General features: G+C 44.3%; 2 protein-coding genes across 5 annotated transcripts in view; one reads left to right on the top strand and one right to left on the bottom strand.

The window, feature by feature from the left end:
• The window catches only part of HEPH (hephaestin), a 30,843-nt gene extending 21,182 nt beyond the window's left edge, over window positions 1–9,661 (bottom strand). The window contains exons 1-8 of one of the 3 annotated variants that reach the window (XM_072333934.1): window positions 9,564–9,661; window positions 7,246–7,442; window positions 4,871–5,115; window positions 3,997–4,209; window positions 3,081–3,260; window positions 2,395–2,649; window positions 1,646–1,814; window positions 411–550 (exon numbers count right to left, since the gene is read on the bottom strand). In XM_072333934.1, coding sequence (XP_072190035.1) covers window positions 411–550; window positions 1,646–1,814; window positions 2,395–2,649; window positions 3,081–3,260; window positions 3,997–4,209; window positions 4,871–5,115; window positions 7,246–7,442 — 1,399 coding nt within the window. In that variant the 5' untranslated portion in view covers window positions 9,564–9,661. Of the gene's footprint in view, window positions 1–410; window positions 551–1,645; window positions 1,815–2,394; window positions 2,650–3,080; window positions 3,261–3,996; window positions 4,210–4,870; window positions 5,116–7,245; window positions 7,443–9,153; window positions 9,312–9,563 lie in introns of those variants that run through there. The other 2 variants (XM_072333933.1, XM_072333935.1) reach the window with 2 other exon arrangements.
• Window positions 9,662–9,842: 181 nt separating this feature from the next.
• LOC140250890 (heat shock factor protein 3) lies at window positions 9,843–25,145 on the top strand. 2 transcript variants are annotated; one of them, XM_072333937.1, is made up of 14 exons: window positions 9,846–10,023; window positions 10,968–11,076; window positions 12,205–12,332; window positions 15,584–15,708; window positions 16,553–16,628; window positions 17,315–17,376; window positions 17,847–17,928; window positions 18,221–18,354; window positions 19,721–19,776; window positions 19,861–19,966; window positions 20,247–20,352; window positions 20,740–20,805; window positions 22,074–22,140; window positions 22,721–25,145. In XM_072333937.1, exons 1-14 carry the CDS (start codon window positions 9,904–9,906, stop codon window positions 23,053–23,055), a joined length of 1,572 nt encoding a protein of 523 aa, XP_072190038.1. In that variant the 5' UTR covers window positions 9,846–9,903; the 3' UTR covers window positions 23,056–25,145. The 2 variants fall into 2 exon arrangements, with proteins under 2 accessions (XP_072190037.1, XP_072190038.1); XM_072333936.1 differs by having other exon boundaries at window positions 9,843–10,023; window positions 19,721–19,966.
• Window positions 25,146–25,453: the final 308 nt, after the last annotated feature.

The following is a 25,453-nucleotide window of genomic DNA, read 5'->3' as shown; positions in this document are numbered from 1 at the left end:
ACATGACTCATTTGCCCTTGCAGGCTCCCTATATCCTTATTTTGCTTTGCCACTGATACCTGGGGCTACCACAGAGAGCACTGAAGTGGAAGCTTTGTGTGAGCAGGGAATCTGTACCACACCCTGGTGATACTCACCAGAACTGTAGGCTCACTCCAGTCACAAACACTATACTGTCATAAAAACTATAATGTGCTTCTCCAGTCCTTACTGCTGATCTCTGAAGTATTCTCTGGCAGAAAGGCAATTCCTTATGCTCTACCATCAGATATCTTTGGCCCATCTGCCTCACTCTTAAGTAAAACCACATTAAAACACCTCACCATACTAAGAAACAAGGGCACTCCTTACATCTGTCTATCACTCTTACTGGCACCAAAAGAGAGTTTGCATTGCTGGATGATTCTTACCAAGTATCCCAAGGTGTCTCTCTTCTTCAGACTGCTGCTTTTCCTCACGGAAGCTCTCATCAGTATACTCCACATACTTCACCTTCCAATAGACTCCCCCAATTCGGTAGAGGCTACGCTTGAAAAACTGCTCAGCAGGGCTAAACACACACAAAATGATAACAGGTCATTTTTATGAAATATATGTATATATATAAAATTAAAAACAAACAAACAACAACATCAACTTTTCCTTCTACTTCCTTCCCACCAGGACCCTAAGCAGACACCCCCTGCCTCCAACACACGCCTTTTGCAAAGCCAGTGGTATCTCCAGGTTTAGCAACATCTCTGTGAAGCATTTCCACCCTCTGTACTCATCTACCAGTTATGCCCATTCAGGGCCCTCTCCCAGTGAGACTGCCAGGTTCAAAGGCACAACAGTTTCCTACAAAATACTCAAATGCGGGCAGCACAGTAAATGGGAAGACAGGACACAGTACAGGGGACAGCTGCAATCATAACCAAAAATATATAACAGCTGCAAAGACTTCTCTCTCTTGTCACCATCCTCAGTAACACGCAGATGTAACCTGTAGGGACCAGTCACAGCTTTCAGTTTTAAGGTCTGCAAGAGTCACTACAGGTCTTCAGGTAAATCATTGACCTCTCTGCACTTCTCTCTCCAGCAGCTTCCTAGGGAAGGGAATGGAGTGAGGGGCATGCCTTTATTTCAGTTTGCTAAAGTCTGAAAGGGAAACCACTCAACCAACCACTATCAAAACAATCTGACATACGGGATGGAAGGATGTCACTGAGATTGCTACATTTGATTTCTGAGAAATTGCTTGCTGTAGCAGGGCTACACTGAAGTATATTCTGCAGGCTAGCTCTGCCACCCTGTGTCTGCTGCAAGACTTGTTTGCTTAACAGCTCATCAGATCTCCACATTTCTTCCTAGGTCAGACACAAAAAGCGGCAATGAAGCCCAGAGACAAAAGCAGCAGCTCACATTCTACACAAATTGGAACTCTTGGAGTTTGTAAGTAAGGCTATGAAACACAACAGCACATTTTCACATGAAGTCCCCTGAGACTGGTACAGCCCAGCTAAAGCAGATGTCATTTCTAGATGGGCCACTCCATGTAAACTGCAGGCACATAGCGTGCTAAGAAATAAACCCCACATTATCTTTACCAGCCTTCCCCTGGCAGACTAAAGATCCCCCAACCACAGCTGCAAGACCATCAGCTTACCTGCCCTCCTCACTCAGCTGTTTCCCACTGCTGCGGTCATGTCCTGACGGTCCATAGTCCCATTGCACCTCCTTTGCAGCTATGTAGTACTTCCGAGTTCTGCCCTGCAGGGTGGGCTCTGGAGCTTGCAGAGAACATGGCCGGACTTCATAGATGGCAGCCATCCCAGCTGCCCACGACAGGGTGGAGGACACATGGGCTTAACGTTACACTTCTCAGTCACTGAACAAAGAACCTTCCTACCAGAAACCAGACATTCCTCCCCTGCTGTCCCATAAGGTACATGGCTGGGAGGTGATTAGGTTGTTCCCACAGAAAGAATCTTCTTTCTGCTAGTGAGCAGAGCTCCTTACACTTAAATTCTGGATGCTTCATAAGTATGGACAAAGAGCAGAGCAGCCTTCCAATGTATCACACCTGGGATTCTTGAAGGAACTAGTATTTTTAGGGCACTGTCTCATCTTCACTTTCAGCTGTGTCAAATTTATCACTCACCAGCAACACACGTAGAACATCACACCACCCCCAGTAAGTTTGACCTACGTATTAGTAGCCAACTGACCCTACTTTATGCATGACAAGGAATCACCTATTTAACTATGGACATTTCTAGTGGGAATGCTGCCCAAGGCACAGCTGCCCCCCCAGTCAAACTGGGCATCACAAGACCTGTGATGGGGACCATGATGGACACTGGGAGAAAAAAGGGAAGCTGCAAAGTACAGAACAGATTCCAGCCTCTGTCTTACCTTGTATGTGATCATTGAGCTGACAGCTCAGTAGCCATCTCCCAGGGTTTCTAGGGATCATGTCTGCTGTAACAAAAGTGGCTGGGAAGAGGCTGGCCACATCTGTCCTATGACCTCGAATGCTGAGTGTTTCTCCATGGAAGTAGGCTGTATGAATGTCAATTTCATTGCCCATACCAAAGAGGTGCCATGCTACGTGATCCCCAGCACACATTGTCAGGGCAGGGAGATTCCCAAACACATAACCATTGATAGCTGAAAATGCAAGCAAGATAAAAATCAGAGGTTACAAAAAGGGCCAGAGCTTCTGCCTGCAGGTCACAGCACAGACATGTTTGAAGGAGGAACCTAGCCAGAACCAACCTTCCTCTTCTTGTTCAGGGGAGCTTGGCTCTACAACTCATTTCATAACAAACCATTTTTCAGAATCTCCAAACAACAGACTCTCTCAAGCCAAAGAATAAAACAAAATACTTCCAACTCACTCCCCCCCCCCCCCACCCCCCAAGCTGCTGCACAGTTTCTGTGATGGTTTGCTTAGCACATGATCTCAGAGCTTTCTATATCTTTTCCTCTCTACCAACAGCCTGGCATACAGTACCAGAAAGTGCATTTCAAGATATCAGAGGGCTGACACATCCAGAGCATCTGGGCAAAGGCAGTGGCTTCACAGAATTGACACTGACCATGCATTTTGTTGCTCTCTTGGAATTCCTCATCATCTTTGTCTACAGATCCTGGATCTGTGCAGAATGATGCAATGTTCTCATCCAAGTACCAGCTTAGGTTCTCATCCACTACACTGAACATCAGGAAGAAATCAACATCCATATCCTGGCGCCTTTGAGAAGTTCCTGTCAGTATTCCTAGAGTGAAAGAAGAATGAACACCCATTTGTGCAGACATCATAGTATCATAGTATCATAGTATTGTGCGAGTTGGAAGGGACCTTAGAGATCATCGAGTCCAACTCCCGGGATTCGAGCCCTCTGTGTAGCAGAGCGGCACTTCTACCCCCTGCTCCACAGGGGGGGATTCGAACCCGGGCCCCCTGGTGTTGCAGACGGGAATTCTACCGCTGCGCCACCGGAGGCACACGTAATTGATTTTAAAGGCTTAAAGCAGCAACAGAAGAATAACAGCTTACCACACAAATTAGAGATGGATGCTTACTCCACCATTCTGGCACACTGAAGAGTTCCAACAATCTCATTCTCTTCTGATATAATCCTCCTAGCTCAGTCCCATACAGCTCTAGCTCTGCATGGCTGACCTAGAACACTTTCAGTGTTCTGAGTGCTGAAATCAATCAGTACCTCTATTTTTAAAATATACAAGCTAAGTCTCATACAAAATTCCTTCTCTTAAAATGGATTCAGATAGCTCCCTCAATCAGTAAACCTACGAGCTCATCTATCTGGCCACAACAGGATCAAGGCAACTTAATGACTGGAACCCAACCAGAACACAGGTGTTGTCATCTCCAGACACATCACATTCTCCCTACAGAGTTGGGAGCAGTCTTTGATTCTGCCCCTGTTCAAGTCACCACAAAATCTTCACCACCAGAAACCGCAACTCTCAGCTGCTTTCCCTTCATACCTTCTTTGCATGTTACCAATGGCCCAATTAACCCAGATGCAATGTCCTTTGGCGCATCAATGTGAGAGTGATAAATCCATGTCAAGCAGTTCGGATCATCAGCTGTTGGGCTGTGATCTTCAGGGACAGTCCAAATGTAGGTGTAACTCCCTCCTGGGAAGACAGCATCATCCTTCTTCTGATCCTGGGGGGACATATCGGGATACAGGGATCCTAGAAAAATTGAGCAATCAATATCCATTCGAGAGCAGAAATATTCATACACCTAGCCTTATAATGAGCCTCTCACACTTAGATAGCTGCACACAAGTTGTTGGGTAGCATCTTTTAAAGCAAGACTCAGCATCCCAATGTTGAAACAGGAATTAAATATCACCCTCTCAAAAATAAACCAAGGCAAAGAACCACTGTAAGGCAACTTGCCCAACAGGTTAGCAGAGTCAGAAAGGTTATTCTCATTCTGCCTACCACTGCTTTGCCTTCAACAATGCCATGTGCCAGCCAGCCTCCCTATAAGCCTCTGGGGTTGCTTAAAATAGCAGCTCTTTGGCCTCATACTTCATTCTTAGAATCACTTCAAATAATTACTGTAACTCTTCTCCTGCGCCATTTTCCCCACCAGCAAATTTTAGAGGTTCTATGCAAATCAAGAAATCTGGACCATGTACTGCAATGTCCAGGTCAGAAGACTGCTTCCAGATCCATGAAGCTAAGTCAAGTCATAATGCTGGATTAGTACAGACCAAAGTGCAGCTGCTTTCCAGTAACACAGCTCTAGCCTAACCAAGTCCCTGTCTTACAGACACTTCTCAGTGCATATTCCTCAGTTCCCAGCCAGAAAAACCCATCTCCTTGATGGCAGTGGTTCATTTACCTTCAGAGTCCTTCTCATAGAAGACACCGTGAGGATGGATTGTATACGGCCGACTAGCAAAGTTTTTCAAGTGTACTTTAATGGTATCTCCCACTTCTGCTCGGATGATGGGCCCAAGGAACCCCAGCCACGCTGGTTTGGGAATCTCAGAGGTATAGGTGGAGTCTGTGTACTGCTTGTAGACAGATTTCTTGTATGTACCTCCTATCCTGTCCTTGCCAGGCTGGAGGAACACTGAGGCCTTTCTGTTAAATTCAGAAGAAAAGGCGGCACAGTGAATCACACATTACACAAATCAGAATGTAATACTGGAGAAAGCTGTGTGTCATTGCTCTTCGCAGGTAAGCCCCAAAGCTTTCAGCATCACAGAAACCTCCCATGCTCTACCCTAACATCCACACCCATCAGCAAACCTCTGCTTTCCAACTCTGAATGCTGTAAGGGGAACACAGCCCATAAACAAAATGGGCAGCACAGCCAACAGCTTTGTCTGCTACACAATTCAGCAGAGGATGCTGGGCAGCTAACAGCTGGAAACAGCCACAGGTACACAGAGGTGCAGTCTCCTGCTGACACACAGCCATCGCCTCATTATGGAAGGACACAGTATGCATCCCTGAGATATACAAACCATGGGGTGGGAAGGATGGCGCTTCTCCAGCAGTCACATGCAAGGGATACAGGAAAGGACAAAGCCCTTCCCTCCCCTGCTTCACCCTTCATTGTGTTTTGGAAACACATCTCAATGCCTTTGTAGGCTTTGTTGCTGGCTCACAAGGTTAAAATAATAATAATAACAATAATAACAACAACAACAACAACAATAATAATAATAATAATAATAATAATGTCACAGCTCTCTAGCCAAGACCAGCAGCCTGAAAGGCGCTTTTCTACTTAGATTGTCATCTACTTGCAGGATGACAGGCAAGTATGGCAGGTATACACCCAGCACATTACAGCTTCCAGAGGTGCTAAAGTTCAAGACATGAGTATATTTGCTCTTTATGACTATTTCTTAGTAGATAAAGAGATGAGTCACAGCCCAGATATGAACGAGACAGGCGGAGATGAGAGCTCAGGTTTCTTCCCCCACCCCCTTAGGACTGTAGCAGTGCTCACTGTTTCAAAATGGGCTAAGCCAGTGCTCATCTCCAGAAGACAGACAACAGAGGCCAAAAGAATAAACACTGCCTTTCACACTGAGAACTGTGAAGGACTGGGCTTTAGCTATACAGTCTAAAGCTCATGTTAGTGAAGTCATCCTTTTTGCTAGTATCAAGGCATATGGGTAATTCATACTTTTCTACAATCTTTCTCCACATAGCCTATCCCTTTCAAACTATTCTTCTACCATTCTCCTACCAATTCTCTTATTGCTAGCAGTTTCACTTCTGCAATCATTGCACATAGGAGTGCTATTAGCTAACTGTAGTGACAGCTTTAAAAGAGTTTAACAGCTTCTCATTTAATTTCTTCTTTTCATGTACTCCAAGAGAAAGTAAGTTATAAATACTGTATTTGTTATCACTGCAGGTACCAATGAAAACACATGCATCACCTTGATTCAGCCTGACCCTGAGGAGCTGCTTTTCCTGCAAACAAACTGAGCCCATCTGGCATCTCCAGAGAGAAGGGACTCACGCTGAACTGACAGCCCTCATTTTTCCTCCTCCTATTCCTGCTGTGTTTCTGAAAGATGTAGAAACCCCTGGGCACTATTTATTATGGCACATAGAGCTGAATGACTGGGCAGGCCAGCAAATAGCTTGTCATAGTGAGAAGGCTAAAACAAATGCTTTTAGAAATTTGTGGAAAGCTACAAAAAAAAAGCTTGTTATTCTGAAAACTGAGAACAAACTGTTTTTATAGTGACTCAAAGGATTGCTTCACTTTCCAGATATACTTCCACCACAAAAACAGAACATTTTCCAAACAACCTTAAGGTTTCACTAAGCAAGTTCCATCGCCTCCACGGCTTGAAATCTCAATTATACAAAAACAAGTCAGCCCCATGGAGTCATTTACATGGAGGTGAAAAGTCGTCATACTTCAGGATACCTACAGCATCAGCTGAAAGTAGGAAATGCCAACCCTCAGGGCAGAGCACTGCACAATCTGCTCTATTATAGTGCTTTCACTTCCCTCTAGCATAACTGGCATTGGTCACTGGATGCTCCATTAAATTGACCATTTGCTTCCCCGCTGGTACAGTTTCTATATTCTTATGATAAGACAAGTTAACCATTAAGCTCATAAAGACCACACAGCTGATCCTGCCTCCTGCTTGCTTAGATGACCCAGAATGCTTGCACAGAATTGCTCAGAAAATGTTCAGGCAGCACAAGACTCAGTTCTTATGGAACTAAACATACAGGCTACGTGCAATGCTTTGGTTGCTGAACACATTCATTCCTGTTGGAGCATAATTCCAGTCCACCTCACAGATCCCCAGGTAATAGACTCGGGTGATGCCTCCAGCAAACATGGGTGATGGGCAATGGATGCAAAGCAGCAATAGCCAGAACATCCACATCGTGGTGTGAGCAGAATGTTCTTCTGGAGGATACATCTGCAGGGAAGAAAAACAAAGGAAAAGGAAGCAGAATCTGGCCATGAAATTTTATCCTAAATAAGTTGGTTTGATGGTACCACACATCAAGCTGACAGCTTTTGAGAGTTAGAAATCAGATAGAAGTCCTGTGGGGAATCATTACCTGAACACCCATCGGGGTGAAAAATAAAGAAAATCATCCTCATAATGCACAGGGAGGGCAAATTTGCCTTGATAATCAGTATGCAACTCCACACCATGCTTCTCTCATCACAGTTTAACTCACTGCTTTGTCAGCAGCAATTCCAAATATTTTGCTTAATAGTGCTGACAAAATGCTGCTATAATTGGTAATCCTTCACCCAGAGGGGATGAAGTGAATAGAACTGTTTGCAGCAGAGGCACCCACAATGCTTATAGCTGTGTGACATAAAGCAGATGGGCCACGAGCTGAACCTACCACAGGCACCAGAAAAATGTCAAGAGACATTTGGGACCAAGGTCCCAAATCATCATGAAGGACCACATAAATGGCAATGGAAAACAGTCCTGAACAAGTAACTACTGTTAGCTGCTACCACAATCCCTCTCTGCTCTACTAAGCCCCTGAGAAATACAACATCATGAAGCATTTCAAATTCCAACTGCTTTCAAGGATGCCCTTAAAGAATGGTTCCCTGCCACCCAGGGGTATGCCTGGATTTTCAACATAAAACTGTTCTCTTCTACTGGTTCCAGTAATGCTTTCCATGATCTATATCATGAAGCAAGGTGCTTGCTCATAAAACACTGCACTCAGCATCAAGTTCACTGTGAGGAACCAGGAACACTCTGGGGGACTCAAGGAGAGCTGCAGGAATTAAATGAAAGCACTTCCAGTATTCTATCTTGCTGAAGAATCACCTGTCCAAAGGAGAAACTGATGGAGTAGGAGTGCAGAATTACACAAAGGATATAAAAGAAAAAAAAAAAAAAGGAATAAGGAAAAAAAGAAAAGGAATAAAGTGGATGAGAAACTAAACACAAACTCACGTGAATAACGTTCAAGATCTCATGCAGAAATGTAACAAGGTTAAGTGCAGCCTATAAAGAAATTGGCGGCCAAAAGACTCATGCAGCTCTTGAAACACAAAGATAACTTTGAACAAGTTCGAAGAGAAAAACAGAAGACACAAGTAAAGAAAAATGCAACAAAGGGGCAACGCCATCGGTTTTCTTAAACTTCAAGAGGGGGATGGTGGCAAAATGCCACGCAAACACAGACTGGTTTTGTATGCGATACAGGGATGGCTGCTATCGTTCAGCCACCCTCCACTGGGAGCACCAACACAACACGCAGTCCCCGGCCCCGCTCAGCCCCCAACCGCGCTGCCTGCGGCCATCGAACTGCGCTTCCCAGAGTTCCTCCTTTGTTGAAAAAAAGACTCGAGCAAGAAAAAAAAAAAACGCAAGCTTTTTTTTTTTGTTTGTTTTGTTTTTTTGCGTGGGTCATCCCTGAACCTCGATAGCAGAATTCTTTCTACTCCCGAGTCTTAATATTCTTAATTAATAAATCAGGAATTGTAAACGAATAATTCAAGTTAATCGGCTCGCTAATTAACTGCCGCATATCAGACGAATTAACCCGACGGAACGAGGGCTCTCCCAAGACTTTTCAGTAGGTATAAAACAGCGCCCAACGGGAAAGGGAGGGGGAGCACGCGCGGAGCAGAGCCGCTTCGTCCCTTACTGTGAGGAGGGTCGGCCGCCAGCAAAGGAACATCTCCGTCCGTGACAGCAGCGCTAAGGGAGCGGCACAGCAAGCAGCGATCCCCGCACCACAGGGGCAAAGTCTGCCCGGGAGGGGGGCGCCGCCCTTCGTGTGCAGGTGGGGGCGGGGCCCCGGGATCCCCCCGCACCGCCCGACGGGAGCGAGCCCTCCCAACGTCGCCTTCTGACACCGACTCTACGTGCAGGCGCTCATACGTTCTCCAGGAGGAGTGAAGCCACCCGCGGCACAGCGACAGCCCAGCGGAGGCAGTTCGACTCGCGGCCAGCGCACCGTGTCGTCCGCACCTGCCCCAGCGCATTCCCACCCGTATCCGCCCCCGGGCCCATACCCGCCCCCAGCAGGTAGAGCCGGAGCGCGGCGGAACGTACCCGAGGATGCGGCTCCGCCCGCCGCTTCCCTCCCGCGGGACGCGCTGAGTTCGCCGCTGCCGCCGCGCGGTCCCTTTAAAGGCACGCGGTGAAGTCACGGGGCTGCGCGCCGCGCTCCCCGGAGAGCAAAACAAGAGGCACGCGCCGGCAGGGGCTGGGGCGAGGCGCGCGGGGCGGGGTCTGGCTGCTTGCACCAATGAGCGGGCCGCAACGGGCCGCAGACCCCGCCCGCCAATGAGCGAGCCGCTCTGGCTCGCGGGTCCCGCCCCGCGTGGCGTCACGGTCTCCGGTGGGGATCCGCCCGCGCGGCCGCTGCGCGAGAGCTCGGCCCGACCTGAGAATGAGGGAAGGGTCGGCGCTGCCCGGCGCCCCCGGCGCCGCCACGGTGCCCGGTTTCCTGGCCAAGCTGTGGGCCCTGGTGGAGGATCCGCAGAGCGATGACGTCATTTGCTGGAGCCGGGTGAGGGCGGCCTCGGGGCGGCGGAAGGCGGCGGCGGTCCAGGAGGCCCCGCGGGGAGCGAGGCCCGGGGGAGGCGGCGGCGGCGGAGGAGGAGGCGCGGGGCCGCGTGGGGGCTGCGGGGGGGGGAGGGAGGGCGCGTCGGGCCGGGAGCGCTGGCGCGTGGCACGAGCCGAGCCCGGAGAGGTTCTGTGCCGCGTCCCGGCCGCGCCGCGCGGCGATCGGAGCGGAACGGCATGCCGCGGGCGCTGCATCTGAGCGACAGACCCCGACGGCGTTCCGAGGATCCGTTAACTTTAATTGTTTTCCTCTCATGGCGCCGACGGCCTCCAGGCGGGGACACCGCAGCCTCACTCAGATACAAACGCCGGCGGCGCTGACTTTCGTTCCGTGTCCTTTTCTAACGCGTGTTTTTCCGTCCGTTTCTCCCGGTGTCAGCCTTCAAAAGGCGAAGGTGAAGAGTGATCCGTTCGGTCCTCCTCTCGCTCATACGGACGCACGCGCTCCATCCGGCTCCGCGCGGTGCTTCCTGGGCGCTCCGTTCGCCCCGTACCTCCGCCGCCCCGCGCTGCCCCCAGGGTATTTTTAGCGCTGACACCGCGCACAGCGGCAGCCCCGGGCGGTGCAGCGCACGGCTTGAGAGCCGTTTGCCCTTCGTGTGCCGGGAGTGTTTTTAGAACGGTTTTTCTTTGGCTCGAGGCCAAAACTTCAGACTTTAGTTAAAAACAACAACAAAAACCTCAAAGCCACAACCAAACCCCAGTTCCGTGTAAGGCTTTTTTTTTTTTTTCCCCCAAGCTTTATTTGCTACGGTCTTGAAAACTCAGTAAGCTCACTCAGGCGATGCCCTTTTCTGTATTTTGCCCATGGTGCCATAGCAATGCTCCTGACATCAGAGCAGTGCCTCAGAAACTCTGTTCTTACTGTTACTGTCTCTTGTTTCCCAGAATGGTGAGAACTTCTGCATCCTGGATGAGCAGCGGTTTGCCAAGGAGCTGCTCCCCAAGTACTTCAAACACAACAACATCTCCAGCTTCATCCGACAGCTTAACATGTGTAAGCAATCAGCTGCTGTGCATGCATGTATACGTGTTGCTTTCTCTGTTGAAGCAGCGTTAATCGCACCAACGGCTCGAGCTGGACTGAGTCTCCTGTTCATGTTTTTTGTGCTCTACTCATGAGCATCACATATTGCCTGTTCTGTAACACATACAGTGTGTGCAGGCAGTGAAGTCAGAACGAGATGGCAAACCCAAGTCAGTACAGTGTGCAGAGAAGAAAGAGCTGATTGGGAGTTGGTCCATTTGGGGCTATGTGAAGGTACAGACTGAACAGAAATTGGCTGCCTTGTTTAGAGTTTGCCTTTGAGCAAGGGGGTTAAGTGATTAAGTGAATTCTTCCCAGGAAAGGAGAGGATATGATGGATGCTCTGTTTGCCTGTTGTGTGAAGAAAAAATTGTCAATTGTGTCACAACAGTGTTAAATGATAAAATACAAATATTCCTATAAAGGATGCCATAAAGGATGACAGTTTCCTCACGTGGGTGCAGTGAGGCTGGAATGTATCAGCTGTGTTAAAAACTTGAATACACATTGGTCTGGCAACTAATTTGCATCTTCCCTTTGGTATTTAAAGCAGTAGTGAAAATAGAGCTGGCAGTGCGTTATTTCATGCAGGCGGTCTGGGATAGAAGAAGTGCTGTATGTGCCTGTGTTGCCATAGTCTGAGGACTAATTTCTCTTCCTTTTATTATTCTATAGACTCTGGTGGGATACAACAGCATTTGTTTTGGTACGCAGTCACCTGAGTTTATGGGGATGAAAGGGAAGGTGGGACATACTGTCTGTTTCTTTGGGATGATATTTTATGTGAGGTGTCTTAAGAAATCTCTGCTGACTTGCTTCTATTATTATTTGGACTGTCTTTCCTTCCAGGACTAGCAGGCCAGTGCCATGCATGCTGTTTGTAGAGCCTGCAAGATCATTTGTCAGTGTGGTAGGTGTGTTCCATGTCTGGGGTGATCAGAGCAGTGAAATGGTTGAGCACTGAAGGGGAAGCTCCTGCTTCCAATAGCTGTAGGTAGCTTGTAGGTATTTCAGTAGCTTTGCGGTTTTCTTTACCTCTGTTTTGTAACAGTAAGCTTAAGTTAAAAGAAATGACTTTATTTCAATCCCTCTCCACAGATGGTTTCAGGAAGGTGGTTGCTTTGGAGAATGGTATGATTACAGCAGAGAAAAACTCAGTCATTGAGTTCCAGCACCCTTTCTTCAAGCAAGGAAATGCACATTTATTGGAAAACATCAAACGCAAGGTACAGTCTAAGCATTTATTTACTTCACTGTTTTTGTTATGAAAAGAGGCTTATCTAGAGCAATTCTGAGTGTTTCAAACATTTTACAGCCAACAAATTCTTGGAGAACCAAGGCTGTGCATTGGCAAGCCTTAGCAGCGCTCCCTCCTGAATGCCACACTAGTGCTTGGCTTGGCCTCCTCCTGTCAGCTCTTAAACAAAATGCACCCTGTTGTTCTCTAGCAACACACAGAAGAAGGTCTACAGCTTTTATCAGTGGCACAGAGTCTTTAGCTGGAGGTCCGTAACAAGTGTTGTACCTCAAGGGTCAATATTGGGTCCAGCTGTGTTCAGCAGTTTCATTAATGATAAAGGTGGTGTGGGTACAGCACAGGCAGCAGTAATCAGCTCATATAAATTGTTTCTCCTCCTATACCGGTTTTGCTAATAAGCTGTGTTTTTTTGTAAGCACTGTATAGTTTTCTTTTGTGTATTTGGGCCTTGTCTTAACTATATCTGCAAATATACATTTTCTCTGTTTGCACATTACAGCCATAATGTGGTGGTCGCCAGAGAAAGACACTATCATGATACATCTTGTTGACATTTGAACTTTGGAGTTCTTTCTTTAGAGTGTCATAATGTGATGGTTGCATTGTCCAAGTTAATAAAAGCAGAGAGTAGGCTTGAGGATTAGCTAGAGTCATAATTGTGTTTTGATTGATTCTTTGCTGAGCTTTTTGCTCAGAATGACGGTTGATCAAGAAGGTTGGTACAGTAGCAGCTGCTTCTCTGACACAGACTTGTGCTCTTTGCAGATGCTGTAACTGCTAACTTGTCTTAGCTTGCACACCTTCCCTTCTGGTATGCAGGGACAGTTAGCAGCTGACATTATGTATGACACTGTGTATCCCATGGGTGTTGCACTGGGTGGAGTGCTCTAGTTGAAAAGACAAAAGCTCTACTTAGTGCCAAAGACATTCATGTAGATTCTGGTGAAACATATTATTCCTTGTTGCACAGGAAATGTGATTTTTGCAACAGATAAAGCATGTTAGCTTTTCTTGCTGTTTATTGTCTGGAATGGAAATGTATTTCAGTCTCAAACAAGAATGCGTCTGAATGCTGGACTTCCTTTCTTTACTCCATTTCATTGTTAGGGCTAGGATCTCTGTTGGTGTGCCTCAGTCTTGACACCTTTATTGTATAGTCATAAACTTGGAAGAAAGCTGCTTCTTGTACTTGGCAGAATGTTTTAGTTTGGCTTTCCTTCCAAGAGGTATGCAGACTGCATTTGAAACTTGCACCTACTGTCTGCATCCCTTGGGTATCCTTCCCATGAAGGGATGGCGTGCTGAAGAGGAATTTAATTTGGGGTGCATAAAGTATATTAGCATATGGTATTATCTACAACAAATATAAAAGCTTCTGAAACTGTAGACAGGAAGAACTGTCCAACTCCCCTGCAGTGCACAGGGATGGGCACAGCTCCATCAGCGCTCAGAGCCTTGTGCAGCCTGACCTTGGGTCTCCAGGGATGGGGCACCCACTCCTCCCTGAGCAGCCTGTGCCAGTGCCTCACCACCCTGACTGTAAAAAAAAAACAAAAACTCCTTCCTTTTACCCAATCTAAATCTCCCCTCTTTCAGTTTGAAACCATTTCTTTTTGTTCTGTCACAACAGACCCTGCTAAAGAATCTATCCCCTTCATTCTTATAGCCCCCATCAGATACAGAAAGGCTGCTGCCAGGTCTCTCCAGAGCCTTGTAGTTGTAGTTAAGATCAAAAACCAAATGGGTGCTCTAACATCAAGATGCAGTGACCACATATTATACCCGGCTGATTTGTGTGCTTTGGAAAATATTTGCTGCTTGTCTGCCAACCACCGTCAGGGGGCTGTGAGCTGTCTTTGGCAATTGCTCAGCTGCCTTTTAGCTTGATGAAGGATGTTTGACTCCAAAACAGAATTCAAAATGTTGGGGAAAAAGCATGAGAAGTGACAGTTAACTAGTTGAGCTGGATTGGATAGACTGTCCTACAGTGATCCTGCAGTGACAGTTTTTGGGAAATCTGTATCAAATTGCAAGTCTATTCCTCAAACTGGCATGAGAGAGGTAATGTAAGAGTTAGGTGTTAGAAGCAGGAGCAGTTCTAGCACAGAATTCCATAATGCCATTGTGTTGTCACACAGTGATGGAACGTTACTTTACAGTATTGTGGGTCTATTTTGACCAATTAATACCACTTTTAATTAAATAAATGTGGAGATCTGTGAGCCAACCTGCATGGAAACAATATGTTTGTCTCAGATGCTCCCACATCTGTTAGGTTTTAACAAAATAAGTAAAGTGACAGCATGCTGTTAGGTTGGAAGGGAGGTCTGGCGGTTACCTGCTACAACTTTGTTTGATTTCATTGCAGTCTGTATTTGGCTAAATAATTGTTTAAAATTACACCTACAAAGCCTGTACGTATGGCTCATACATGATGAGACCTGTTATTTTATAACTTGTATATAAAACTTATATCTATTATTTTAAAACTAGAACTGTATGTAAGCCACCAGTGGCACCACCACAGAGTTACCAAAGGAACTGGAATATTTTAATTATGGAACTGTGGGGAGGAGAAACTTTGCTGATCTTCATTGAAGCGGTGGCATTTATACGTTTTGCTGTGGGTAGAGAAGCAGCTTGGGCTCTGACTCTGTGAGGACATCTGCAAAGTCTTGATATGTCACTGAGAGATAAAATATGAAGCAGTGCTTTAGGAATCTGCACTTCACCTGGTGTGGGACAAATTTTTCAGTCCTGTGATTAGAGTCCTGTATTTTTTCCTTAGTAACTTAATGGCAATTTGCTGTTCCTGTGCAGGTGGGTATTCCCACGCCTAAAGGGAATGTGACCATCCCTTCCTTACTCCTCCATCAGTCCTTTTGGTTTTGCCTTACCTTTTGACACTAGGGGGCAAGCGTTCACCAGAGCTGGCAGAGAGAACCCCTCACTGAAGGCCATTTTCAGTCAGTGCTTTGGATTTTAGCTTGAATTGTGTTGGTGTTTTCATTCACATCTTGTTTATTTTCAGTTGAGATTGTCATAAGGTCTGTCATCGTTATCAGTTGTGGTCTTTTGTCATGTGTAAGAGCTAGTAATCCTACCTAATGTTTTAATGAAATTTATGTCCCTTCCACAGTCTAACTACACTACTCACTTAGAACAGCGTGTAAGAGGCACTGTTCTTAGTGAAGCGTGTATAACTTGGTCCTATTTTAGGTGTCTGCAGTGAGAACTGAGGATCTCAAGGTCTGCGCAGAGGACTTACACAAAGTACTCTCTGAAGTCCAGGAAATGAGAGAGCAGCAGAACAACATGGATATCAGACTGGCTAACATGAAGAGGTACCACCTGTTGCAGGAGCACTTAGGCACTGAGTAGAGTTTACATGTAATGGAGCTTGGCTAAAGACGTGTTTCAGTTGAACTGCAAACAGGTGAAACTGTTTTTCCTAAGAATCCTCATTCCATGCCATACAGCAATCTGAATCTGGTTTGTTTCCATAATGCAGTAGCAGACCGGAGATTCCAAGTGTGAGTTTCTTAGCTATCTTCAGATTTGCTTTTGGTTGCCATCATCTGTAGCAGCTTTTAAGGGGTATCAAAGCGTTTCCTCTTCTAAACACAGGGCTAAAAACAGGGCTAGATGCAACTAGAATTAATGTTTGGTTTTCTTCCTGATCAGAAATGGAGTTCGTGCTTCCTTGTCTCTGTTCCCTCGTGTGCTTTTTGCATGGGCAATGATAATATACCCAGATCACTGGCATGCAAGTGGGTATCAACCAGAGCTCAGGAGATGCATGCACTGCACCTCCCACTTAGTTTTATGTTTTATAAATTGTTTGAAACCATTCTGAGGTTGTCTGTATTGCACTTAGCCTGTTTCCAAACACCGTGTCCTTGTTCTAAGATTTGGAGGCTTTGAAAGAAGGAGTACCCTCAAATCAGTATTATTGATGGAACAGTGGAAGATTAGAACATGCTGTTAGTGAGCTTTTGGTCCTGCTGGAAGGAATAAGGAGTTAGTTTAACCCAGAGCTTACAGCAGTGAATTTGATGAACCAATTGTTAGTTACCCATGGAAAAAATGTTGCCATTGGTCCTGCAAGGTACTGTGAAAGTTTGAAAGCTAAATCATATAAAGTAAACTCTGTTCATCCTCTGTCTTCTGATTTATTCTGCATTGCAGAGAAAATAAGGCCCTGTGGAAAGAAGTGGCAGTTCTAAGGCAGAAGCACAGTCAACAACAGAAGCTGCTGTCTAAGGTACCATTGCAGCATCTTCAGTGCTACCATCCTTATTCCTGCCTCTGTGATACCTGATGGCATTCTTTGCTTATGTAGAATGATAAATGACACAGAGCTGAACAGGCTAAATTGATACAGCATAACGAAAATGTTCACAGTTCCTGAGTGTCCAAGAAGCAGCACAGCAAAGAATCACAGGCAAAAACTAAAGAAAATATTGATGAGAAGAATTCCAATTCAGTGAATCTTATTTGTAGAGAAAGCAGAAAGTCAAGTTAATTGGGGGTAAATGTGGGGCTGGAGTCAGTGTAATGGGAACCTGAAGGGAGAGACTGCAGGCACACAGAATGGAGCCTGTGAAGGGCCAGACAGACCTGCCAAGAAGTTGGTGTGGAAACTATAGGAGTTTCTGCACTGGATCAGGTTTTCTCTGGTTTATCACTCATCTGTTTCTGGTCTGGAATCTTCCGCAGTGACCTGTGCTATATTATTACACTTAATAAATAAATAAATAAAATCTGTCCAAATGAGATTGTTTTTCAGTGCCTTTTGTAACTATCGTTTTGCTTTTTAAGATAAGAGCATGAGTGGATATTTAATTTACCTGCTAATTTAAATCATAAAAGCTAAGTCTGAGTTAATGTTGTAGTATTCATGTTTCCAAGCTGATCATTTGTTTTTGGCTTTTTGTTTTTCCTTTTTAGATTCTTCAGTTTATACTAAGTTTGATGCGAGGAAATTATATTGTTGGGGTCAAAAGGAAAAGGTAATTACTGGATAGGTCAGAAAGCAGTATCTGATGTGCATTATGGAGATGAATCAACTTCTAGAAGCAAGATGCTTTTTTCTTAGGCTGTATAGAGAACCACAACCACTGTTGTATTCTTTTATTCATGCTTGAGAAAAGTGGTAGAAGTTGAAAAATGCATGAATTTTTTTATAATCAAAACTGAATAGGATGAGAAGACAGTAAAGTATATGTTCTGTGTTTTGAAGGAAACAGTTGCTGGAAATGGTAACTTTTTTTTTTTTTTTTTTTAAAGGAGTGCCAGTGTTACTGATATGCTACAAAACAAAAGGTGTACTTGGAGTTTGATCTGTGTGTTTATTAAAAGTAATATCAAAAAGCTGGCTTTAGAAGTGGATGAGTAATAGTTCTTACTGCTCCTGCGCACATCGAGCATTACTACAGCTGTTTACTGCAGCAGGATCCACTAACATTGTACTTTGTCTCAGGTCTCTGACAGATGCTGCAGGTGCTTCACCTTCCAAGTACAGCCGTCAGTATGTCCGCATACCTGTGGAGAATGGCCAAGCAGTAAGTCTGTGCAGGGAAAAAGACCCTGAGTTAGACAAGGTGCTGTACAGTGATCTTGAAGTCTTCCTTACAGCTGTTGGTGTCCTAATGCTATAATTAAATGCACTCTATTTTGAAATAGACCAATTTAAATCATTGCCCTGTCTGTAAAGTTATGCAAATCAGTACAGCTTGGTGTAGATGAAATCTGAGTGAGACATGCAAGCTGCAAGAAGAGAAGAGAGTAAACATTTTAAAAATGGCAGAATCTTTTTTGGTTTATTCCTTCTGTTTGATATATCCTATCCTACAGATGGCTTTTTCTGAACATAATGCAGATGATGAGGATGGGAATCGTACAGGTCTCATCATCCGAGACATCACTGATACCCTGGAAAATGCCACCAATGGTCTCCTTGCTGTAGCACACACAAGTGGCAGAGACAGGTACGTGTAAGGATGTGAAGTCTTAACTTGTTAAGTAGTTACGTTAGTGAAAGTTAAACATTCTACTCAGAGGACAGAAGGCCCTGGCACTGCTGTTCAGAGCTTTGGGTGCCCGATCCTTGGAGGTTTCCGAAGCCATGGGTGAGCCCTGGGCAGCCTGAGCTGGGGGGTAGCTAGCCTATGGCATAGGGTGGGTATGGTTGGGCTTTAAAGTCCCTTCCAACCAAACCGTGGTGTGATTCTGTGGTATTATTTCTGGGAACTTGCTTTTGTCTGTTCAACAAATAAACATGTCACTTTTGGACCAAACAAGGAACTGAATGTGTTCATTGTTTACTGGTAATGCAAAATTTGTAATATTATTTCTGATTTCAGTACTGTTCTCGCTAATATTACATTAAGTGCAGCTGGAGGAAAGGCACTCTTCTTGTCATCTCAGATTATTGTGGAAAAATTCACTCAGTTATTAACCTTCAGAGTAGTAAATAGACCAGTTTGGAATCTTTTATTTCCAGAGACAAGGTGTTATAAGTTTCCCTACCACCACATGTCCATGTGGTCTTCTGCCTTCTTCGGTCTGTCAGAATCTTGAAGTCAAGAACATTCCCTGTGTTCTATTTATAGGAACTTATTATCAATCATCTAAAGAGTTCCAGAGCCGACATTTGGTCACCATGCTGGACAAGAAAGCTATTAGATTTTTTCTGTTAAATTAAAAAAAATTACAATGAAAATGGAACCTTTTAAAAATTCACAGATTTTCTTTGGGTTTATCTTATGTAGAAATTATTAAAGGCTTAAAGGTGGAGCTCTTATTTCTAGATACTGAGAAAGCTTGACTTTTAATATATAAAGGGGGGTAAGAAGAGAGATTTTTGTCAGGAGCTCTAGTGACAGGATAAGAGGCAATAGTTTTGAATTAAAGGAGGGTAGATTTAAATTGGATAGAAAGAAGAGTTCATTCTGTGATTAGGGTGGTGCAATGATGGAGCAGGTTGCCCAGAGAAGTTGTGGGTGATTGGTGATGGAAAGAGTTTAAGGTCAGGCTTGGCAGGGCTGCTGTGCAGTGTGCTGCAGTGCAAGGTGTGCCTGCCAGTGGCAGGGTGTTTGGGCTGGGGGTCTTTAAAGATGTCTTCCAACCCAAACAGTTCTATGAATTGGTGTAAACAGAGTGTTCTGTGCAGACTGAATAAACCTTAACAAGTGATTTTTCATTTCCCTTTAGCTTATTTTATTTATGAAATGGTTGCTTATTTGAGCCCTTGGTGAATTTGACCTCACTAGGCATTAAAACATTAAATGTGCAATGAGCAGTAACATGGTAGATGAATTTTCCTGTTTTCTTTCTCTTTGGGTCACATTCTAGAGAGACACAGACAGCTCTGGATCCTGGCTTGCCTGTTTGTCAAGTATCACAGCCCAGTGAGTTAAACTGTGCAGAACCTATCCCTCCACTTCATATAAATGATGTCAGCAAATCCAGTGAAATGGGAAATGTTGCTGTAGAACTGCACGCTGCACAAGCTAATGCACCAGAAGACCCTGTGTCAGTGATTGACTCCATCTTGAACGAGAATAGCTCTGGAAACCAAAATGATCCTTTACTGGACAGGTATTAACTCCCTTCTTCAGGTGTCCTGTACCTGCTGGGTAAAGAGTTGGACCACTGAAAGTGATACAGGACTGTGGTTTTGTACATCTGGTAATAAACTGTTCTGGATTATGAATAATACAGTCTGGTACTCTGCTTACCCAACAGCTGTAATAACTCAGAAATCTACACTTATCACTTCTAAAAGGTTTTTCCTGCCCTGTGGTGCAAAAAAGGGCCCTGAGTGCTGACTGTTTCTTACACTGTACTGTATAATTTTGTCTTTTTTTTTTTTTTTTAGAGAAGAAATTCAGGATTTTCTTAATTGCATCGATGCCAGCCTTGAAGAGCTTCAAACAATGTTATCTGGGAAGCAGTATAGCTTTGGTTCTGAAGCTTTCAGCGATGTAAGTGTCTTTTCATTTATTCTGGTGTCTGATACTGGTTAGGTTGCCTTATGAGATTTTACGGATTTATTCCTTGCTGTAATGATTAAGTGAGAAAAAAATCCTGAAAGGCAAATAGTTGTGGTTAGAGTGGTGCATAGTCATCCAAGGAGTGTAACAAAGTACAAACTAGCATGGAGAGCCATTCTCAGTTCAAATAGTGTTTTCTTCATGTACAGCTCCTGTGAGCTCAGTTAACTGCCACAGGGTTAAAGTATATTGCAGTAGACCTGCAAGTGAGCCACCATCCCATGGGTGAATGGAGTGGAATTGCTCTGAAGTTTTGCTTTAATAACTTTATTATGTGGTATACTCTCCTATGTATGTATGACCTGGTTCTGCTTTCAGGTGTTTAATCCTGAACTGCCAGCCCTGGATATGAACTTGATGGAAACTTCCCCTGGTATGGAAAATGTAAGAGGAAGATTTGCTTCTATGACGGGGAGGGCAAAAATGCTGTTGGAAGTTAAATTTTGACTGACATAATGTGAGGATAGGGGTTGGATTGACAGCATGGGATGAAACTACCATTTTGTCTAATCTAGGTGATTTAATGCTTTCTGTTACTGCTGTTGGTATACAGGAATTTAAGAGGATTCTCAAAAGAATTTCATCTCTTACGGTGTGCCATTTGGCTTAAAATAAGGTATTCATTACTTTATAATAAGGGCATCTGAGACCGTAAGGAAGAAGAAAAACTGTTTGCTGAATCAGCTGTCTATGTTGAGGAACTTTTTTTAGTCCTGTCACTTCTGTAACTTCTGTTTAGGAAGAGGAGGTTAGAAAATCTTGGCCTTTTCTTGTATGTGTGAGTTTCTTGGCTTGCTGTCTTTTAGCCACATAATAACGAGATCTGCAATTGTAGTTCAACGCAATCTGTCAGAAGGCTGAAGGAAAATATTTAAAGAAAAATATTAGTGTGCCCCCAGTGGCGCAGTGGTTTAAGCTGCTGCCTGCGGCACTGGAGGGCCCGGGTTCGAATCCCCCCTGTGGCGCAGGGGTAGAAGTGCCGCTTCGCTACACAGGGGGCTCGAAACCCGGGAGTTGGACTCGATGATCTCTAAGGTCCCTTCCAACTCGCACGATACTATGATACTATGATACTATGATGATATAATGGAAAAACAAAAAGAGAACACAGTATGCTGTATTTATTCTGAGCATGGCAGTATAGAACTTCCTGAGAGGATGTGTAGAAGCTCGATGTAATTTTCTTTCTCTGGGCCCTGTTCCTAAGATTATTTCATATTACAGAAGGACTCTTGCATTGTTGTTTATTTTGTAGCCTAGAAATAGTTTTTAAATTAAAACTCCCTGTCATAAGTGTTTATACCACAGCTGAGGTAAAATGCTGCTGTGTTCAAGCTGTGTTTGCAAAACTTGATGAAAACATGATGAAACCATGTTTAACTGTGTTATTCCAACAAGGCAAATTTCTGGTTTGGAAAAATAAATATTTGCTAATCAGAAGATTGTTTGATTTTGGTAAGATAAGTTTGTCTGTACTTCACAGTTTCTTCGCTAGCCTTTATCTCCATTAATGGGTTTGTGAGCTCAGTTTACATTGGTCAGCTGTTTCATTCCTCTTCCCTCCTCCTTTCGCCATTGATGTTGCTAACCAGTCAGTAAACTGGATTTTTTGGTTAAGCATTCTGTCTTATTCTCTGTCCTTTTTGTTTCAGATTGCAAACATGGGAGACAGCACTGAAGATGTGGGAGCAAGTGAGAGAGAAACAGCAGGAAGCAAAGGTGGGCTGGAAGGAGCAGAGAGCTGTGACAGTTCCATACTCTTCCAAAACTGTGTATTGAAATGGAATTTTTCTAGCCTGTAATATGGCTTATTTCCTTCTTTGGCCTGGGCTTAAAATGTTTACGACAACTGGGATTTCCTTGATCTTAATGAAGCTGTACCTCAGTTTTACAAACCCTGTTCTGTTTCCCATGTTGGTGTTAACTGTTCCTCTTTTCTTATGTGTGACAGAGTGCCACAATAAGGAGAAGAAATGCAAATGCCATTGTGGAAATATCTCCTATGCGGGCTACAACCCACATAAATGCAGTGCAACTCACTACTTCAGTGATGCCAGTGCATGCAGAGAGTGTAGGGACTTGAAGTGTGTTTCAGACATTGATTTTAAAAGACACAGGAGCCTTAGCTGCAGGCCTTAGTCTCCTGCAGCTGCTGGTGTAATCTGTCAGAGCTCAGCTGTGTGCTTTTCTTTAGTGAACCAAGTTTTGAAGCAGCCTCTCCAATTTTCCTTGCCTTGAGTAAGAGACTTCACTTATTTATTGTAGGAGCCTGGAGTTTAAAATGTTTGTTTTCTCTCAGATATGCAGCTGATACAGTACAGGGCCAATCCTCTGCTTTCGTTGTTTGAAGAACTGCCTTCTGGTGAAGCTGGTGGGAAGACAGAGGATCCAAAAGACCTCCTCATGGCTCCCCTGGAGGACAAACCCGCTCTCCATCCTACTTCAGGTAGTGAAACAGTCTTGCCACTGGCAGTTTCAGCAAACCAGGCTGAGCCCCCAGTGGACACTCTGGGAGTGGGTGATCCGCCTCTCCTCTCAGAAGACGGAAATGGAGAGTATAAGCTGTTCCCACTCCTGCTCCTCAGTCCTGTTGCTAACTTCATAGAAGAAGCCTCTGAGATAGAAACTTCCTGAACCCGCATCTGTAACTGGCCTAGTGGTGTGAAGTAGACAGCAAAGATAAATGGATCAACAAGAAGTTTGATCTCCTCTCTCCTCTCCTGCTTCCTGAGCGTCATACTCTATATCAACTAAAAGTTCTCTTTCTGTGAACAAAGAGTGCGTATGCTGAAAAAAGCCTCAAAAGAAGAGCTAATAGGATTGAAGGCACTGGGAGGAGGGAAGGGCAGCCTCCCTGTACACATGTATTCAGTGTATTTAATAACTGTTTTTATCTGATATCCTTATTGCAAAAGGAGAGCTGTTTGTATCCTGTTTGTAAAGTTTGGCTGTTTTTTTGTTTTTATTAGCTATATAGTAATATGGTGTGTAATGTTTTCCACATGGGTTTTATTCTTTCTGAGATGTGTCAAGAAGTGTCTTCTGATTGGAATTCGGATTTTTGTTGTTGTTGCTGTTGGTTTGGAGTTTTGGGGGTTTTTTTTGTTTGGTTGGTTTTTTTTTTGAGTTTTTTTTTTAGTTTTTTTTTTTTGTAATAGTTTGTGGCTACAGATGTTTGCATCAGCTTAAACTACTTTCCTATTCCTAGATTTGCTTCTAGGTACAGTGAACTTTTTTTCCTATGGAAAATTACATTTTAACTCTGGAGTGTTACTTTTTAACGTGCTGACACACATCCATTGCCACGGGTTGGAGGTGTTGGTAGAAGTGCTTTGCCACAGTGCGTAGTGCTGGTCTCATGCACAGTGTGTGGCGGCTTTTCCAGAGTGACCTGCACCCAGCACACAGGTCACCTGTCCTCAGGAGCTGTGAGTAGCATGGAGTCAAGAGGTGTCCAGCAAAGTCCAGCAGCTGTCCTTAAAACAAGTACACAAAAAAGTCACAGGTAATTTGCAGTGATGGGACATCACAATAAGATTTCTCTTCTGCTTGCAATAGCTGCTTGTTTATCTGACCCTCTGTAGACAGTGGACTTTTTCCTGGATATTCTGCCTGTTGGATCTTAAAGCTCAATCAACTGAATGGATTGACAGCAAATTACAAAAGCTACTATCAGCTTCATCGGAAATTTTTCCCCAAAATTCCCTCCTGCACTGTTGTCTTTCACAGCTGTTCAAAGGAGTGAAGGAATCAACCCTTATTCCCCCCTTACCAATAGAGGTGCTCCTTCACCAGCACAGGCTGGGAAGAGCCTATCTGTAGCTCACAGGAATCTGAAATTTGCCACAGCCATAACACAGCTGCTGGAGCTGGGAGAGCCCCGGGGGAAGGCAGAAGAACAGCTGTACAACACTACCTGATATTTTCAAGTAACTGCAGTGGTAGGAAACATTTCTGAGTTTTAGAAAGTCAGTCCACTTACAGGCTTTATTCTCTCTGAAGTTTCCAAACTAGTAAGATTTGGGTTCTTTTTATGTTCCAGAATCCAAGTTGTTTTGATACGCTGAAGCCTGCTGGGTAATGCACATTATCTATGCTGACATCGCTAAGGTAGACTTGTGCTTCATTGTCAGATCTTCCCTGTTGTGAAGGAGGATCTTGCTACTGAGTATGTGTACACCTCAAACACCTTCACAGTGTCATTTTATTCCCCTGCTTATAACCGTTCCTCATGTCTGTGATCCCCTATATATTTTTTAAATTATTTCCTCCCAAAAACCTTGATTTTTGCCAAGAGTGAGACCATAAAGACCAACCTTTTCCTCAGTGCTGTTGTGGCAGCACAGTGCAGGTCAGAGTTCTGTGAGGGGCTGATCTGTAACCTCCATTTCCTGAGCAGGTGAGACTTGAAGTGCAGTCCTGTAATGGAGCAGTGTCATATTCTTCCACGATGGAGTCTGCTCTCACTGTGTCTCACCATCAGGTATTTGAATTGCAGAACTGTTTTTTTTTTTTTTTTTTGTTTTTTGTTTTTTTTTAAACATTCTGTCTCTTAAGAATTTAAGAAACTGAGGCTTAGGAACAATTTGTGAATCTGTGGTTTGTGTGTTCTGGCCTAGGAAATGGGTATACTTGCTACTTTCCTAAAAAGGATTGCAATACAAGGCTGATTATCAAGGAAAAGAAATAATACATGCTGAACTAATTAAACTATGGAATTGCAAAACCCAAACTGTGATTCTTTTAAGTTCTTTCTGTGTTCCTCTGTGTGTGCTGATACATTTCCCGAGCAGTTCACTGAACTTTCCAGAAGGAAGAGCTTTAAATTTCACTAGGTCTCGTTATGCCACTGCACAGCTGATGCGATAAGGCTTCACTCAGGACTGATAATGCTGTCCTGCTAATTACAGCTTTGCCAATTGATTATTAGAGTTGATGATTGGATGGGACTTTTCCAGCATTGATGATCCAATGACTGTGATCTCACTCTATAAACAGTGAGCAGCTCAAGAGCCTCTTGAGCTTTAATGCT

Source organism: Excalfactoria chinensis, chromosome 4, assembly GCF_039878825.1.
Source record: "Excalfactoria chinensis isolate bCotChi1 chromosome 4, bCotChi1.hap2, whole genome shotgun sequence".
NCBI classification, from domain to species: domain Eukaryota; kingdom Metazoa; phylum Chordata; class Aves; order Galliformes; family Phasianidae; genus Excalfactoria; species Excalfactoria chinensis.
The sequence above is the reverse complement of the archived record's forward strand: the minus strand, read 5'-3'. Positions and strand labels throughout refer to the sequence as shown.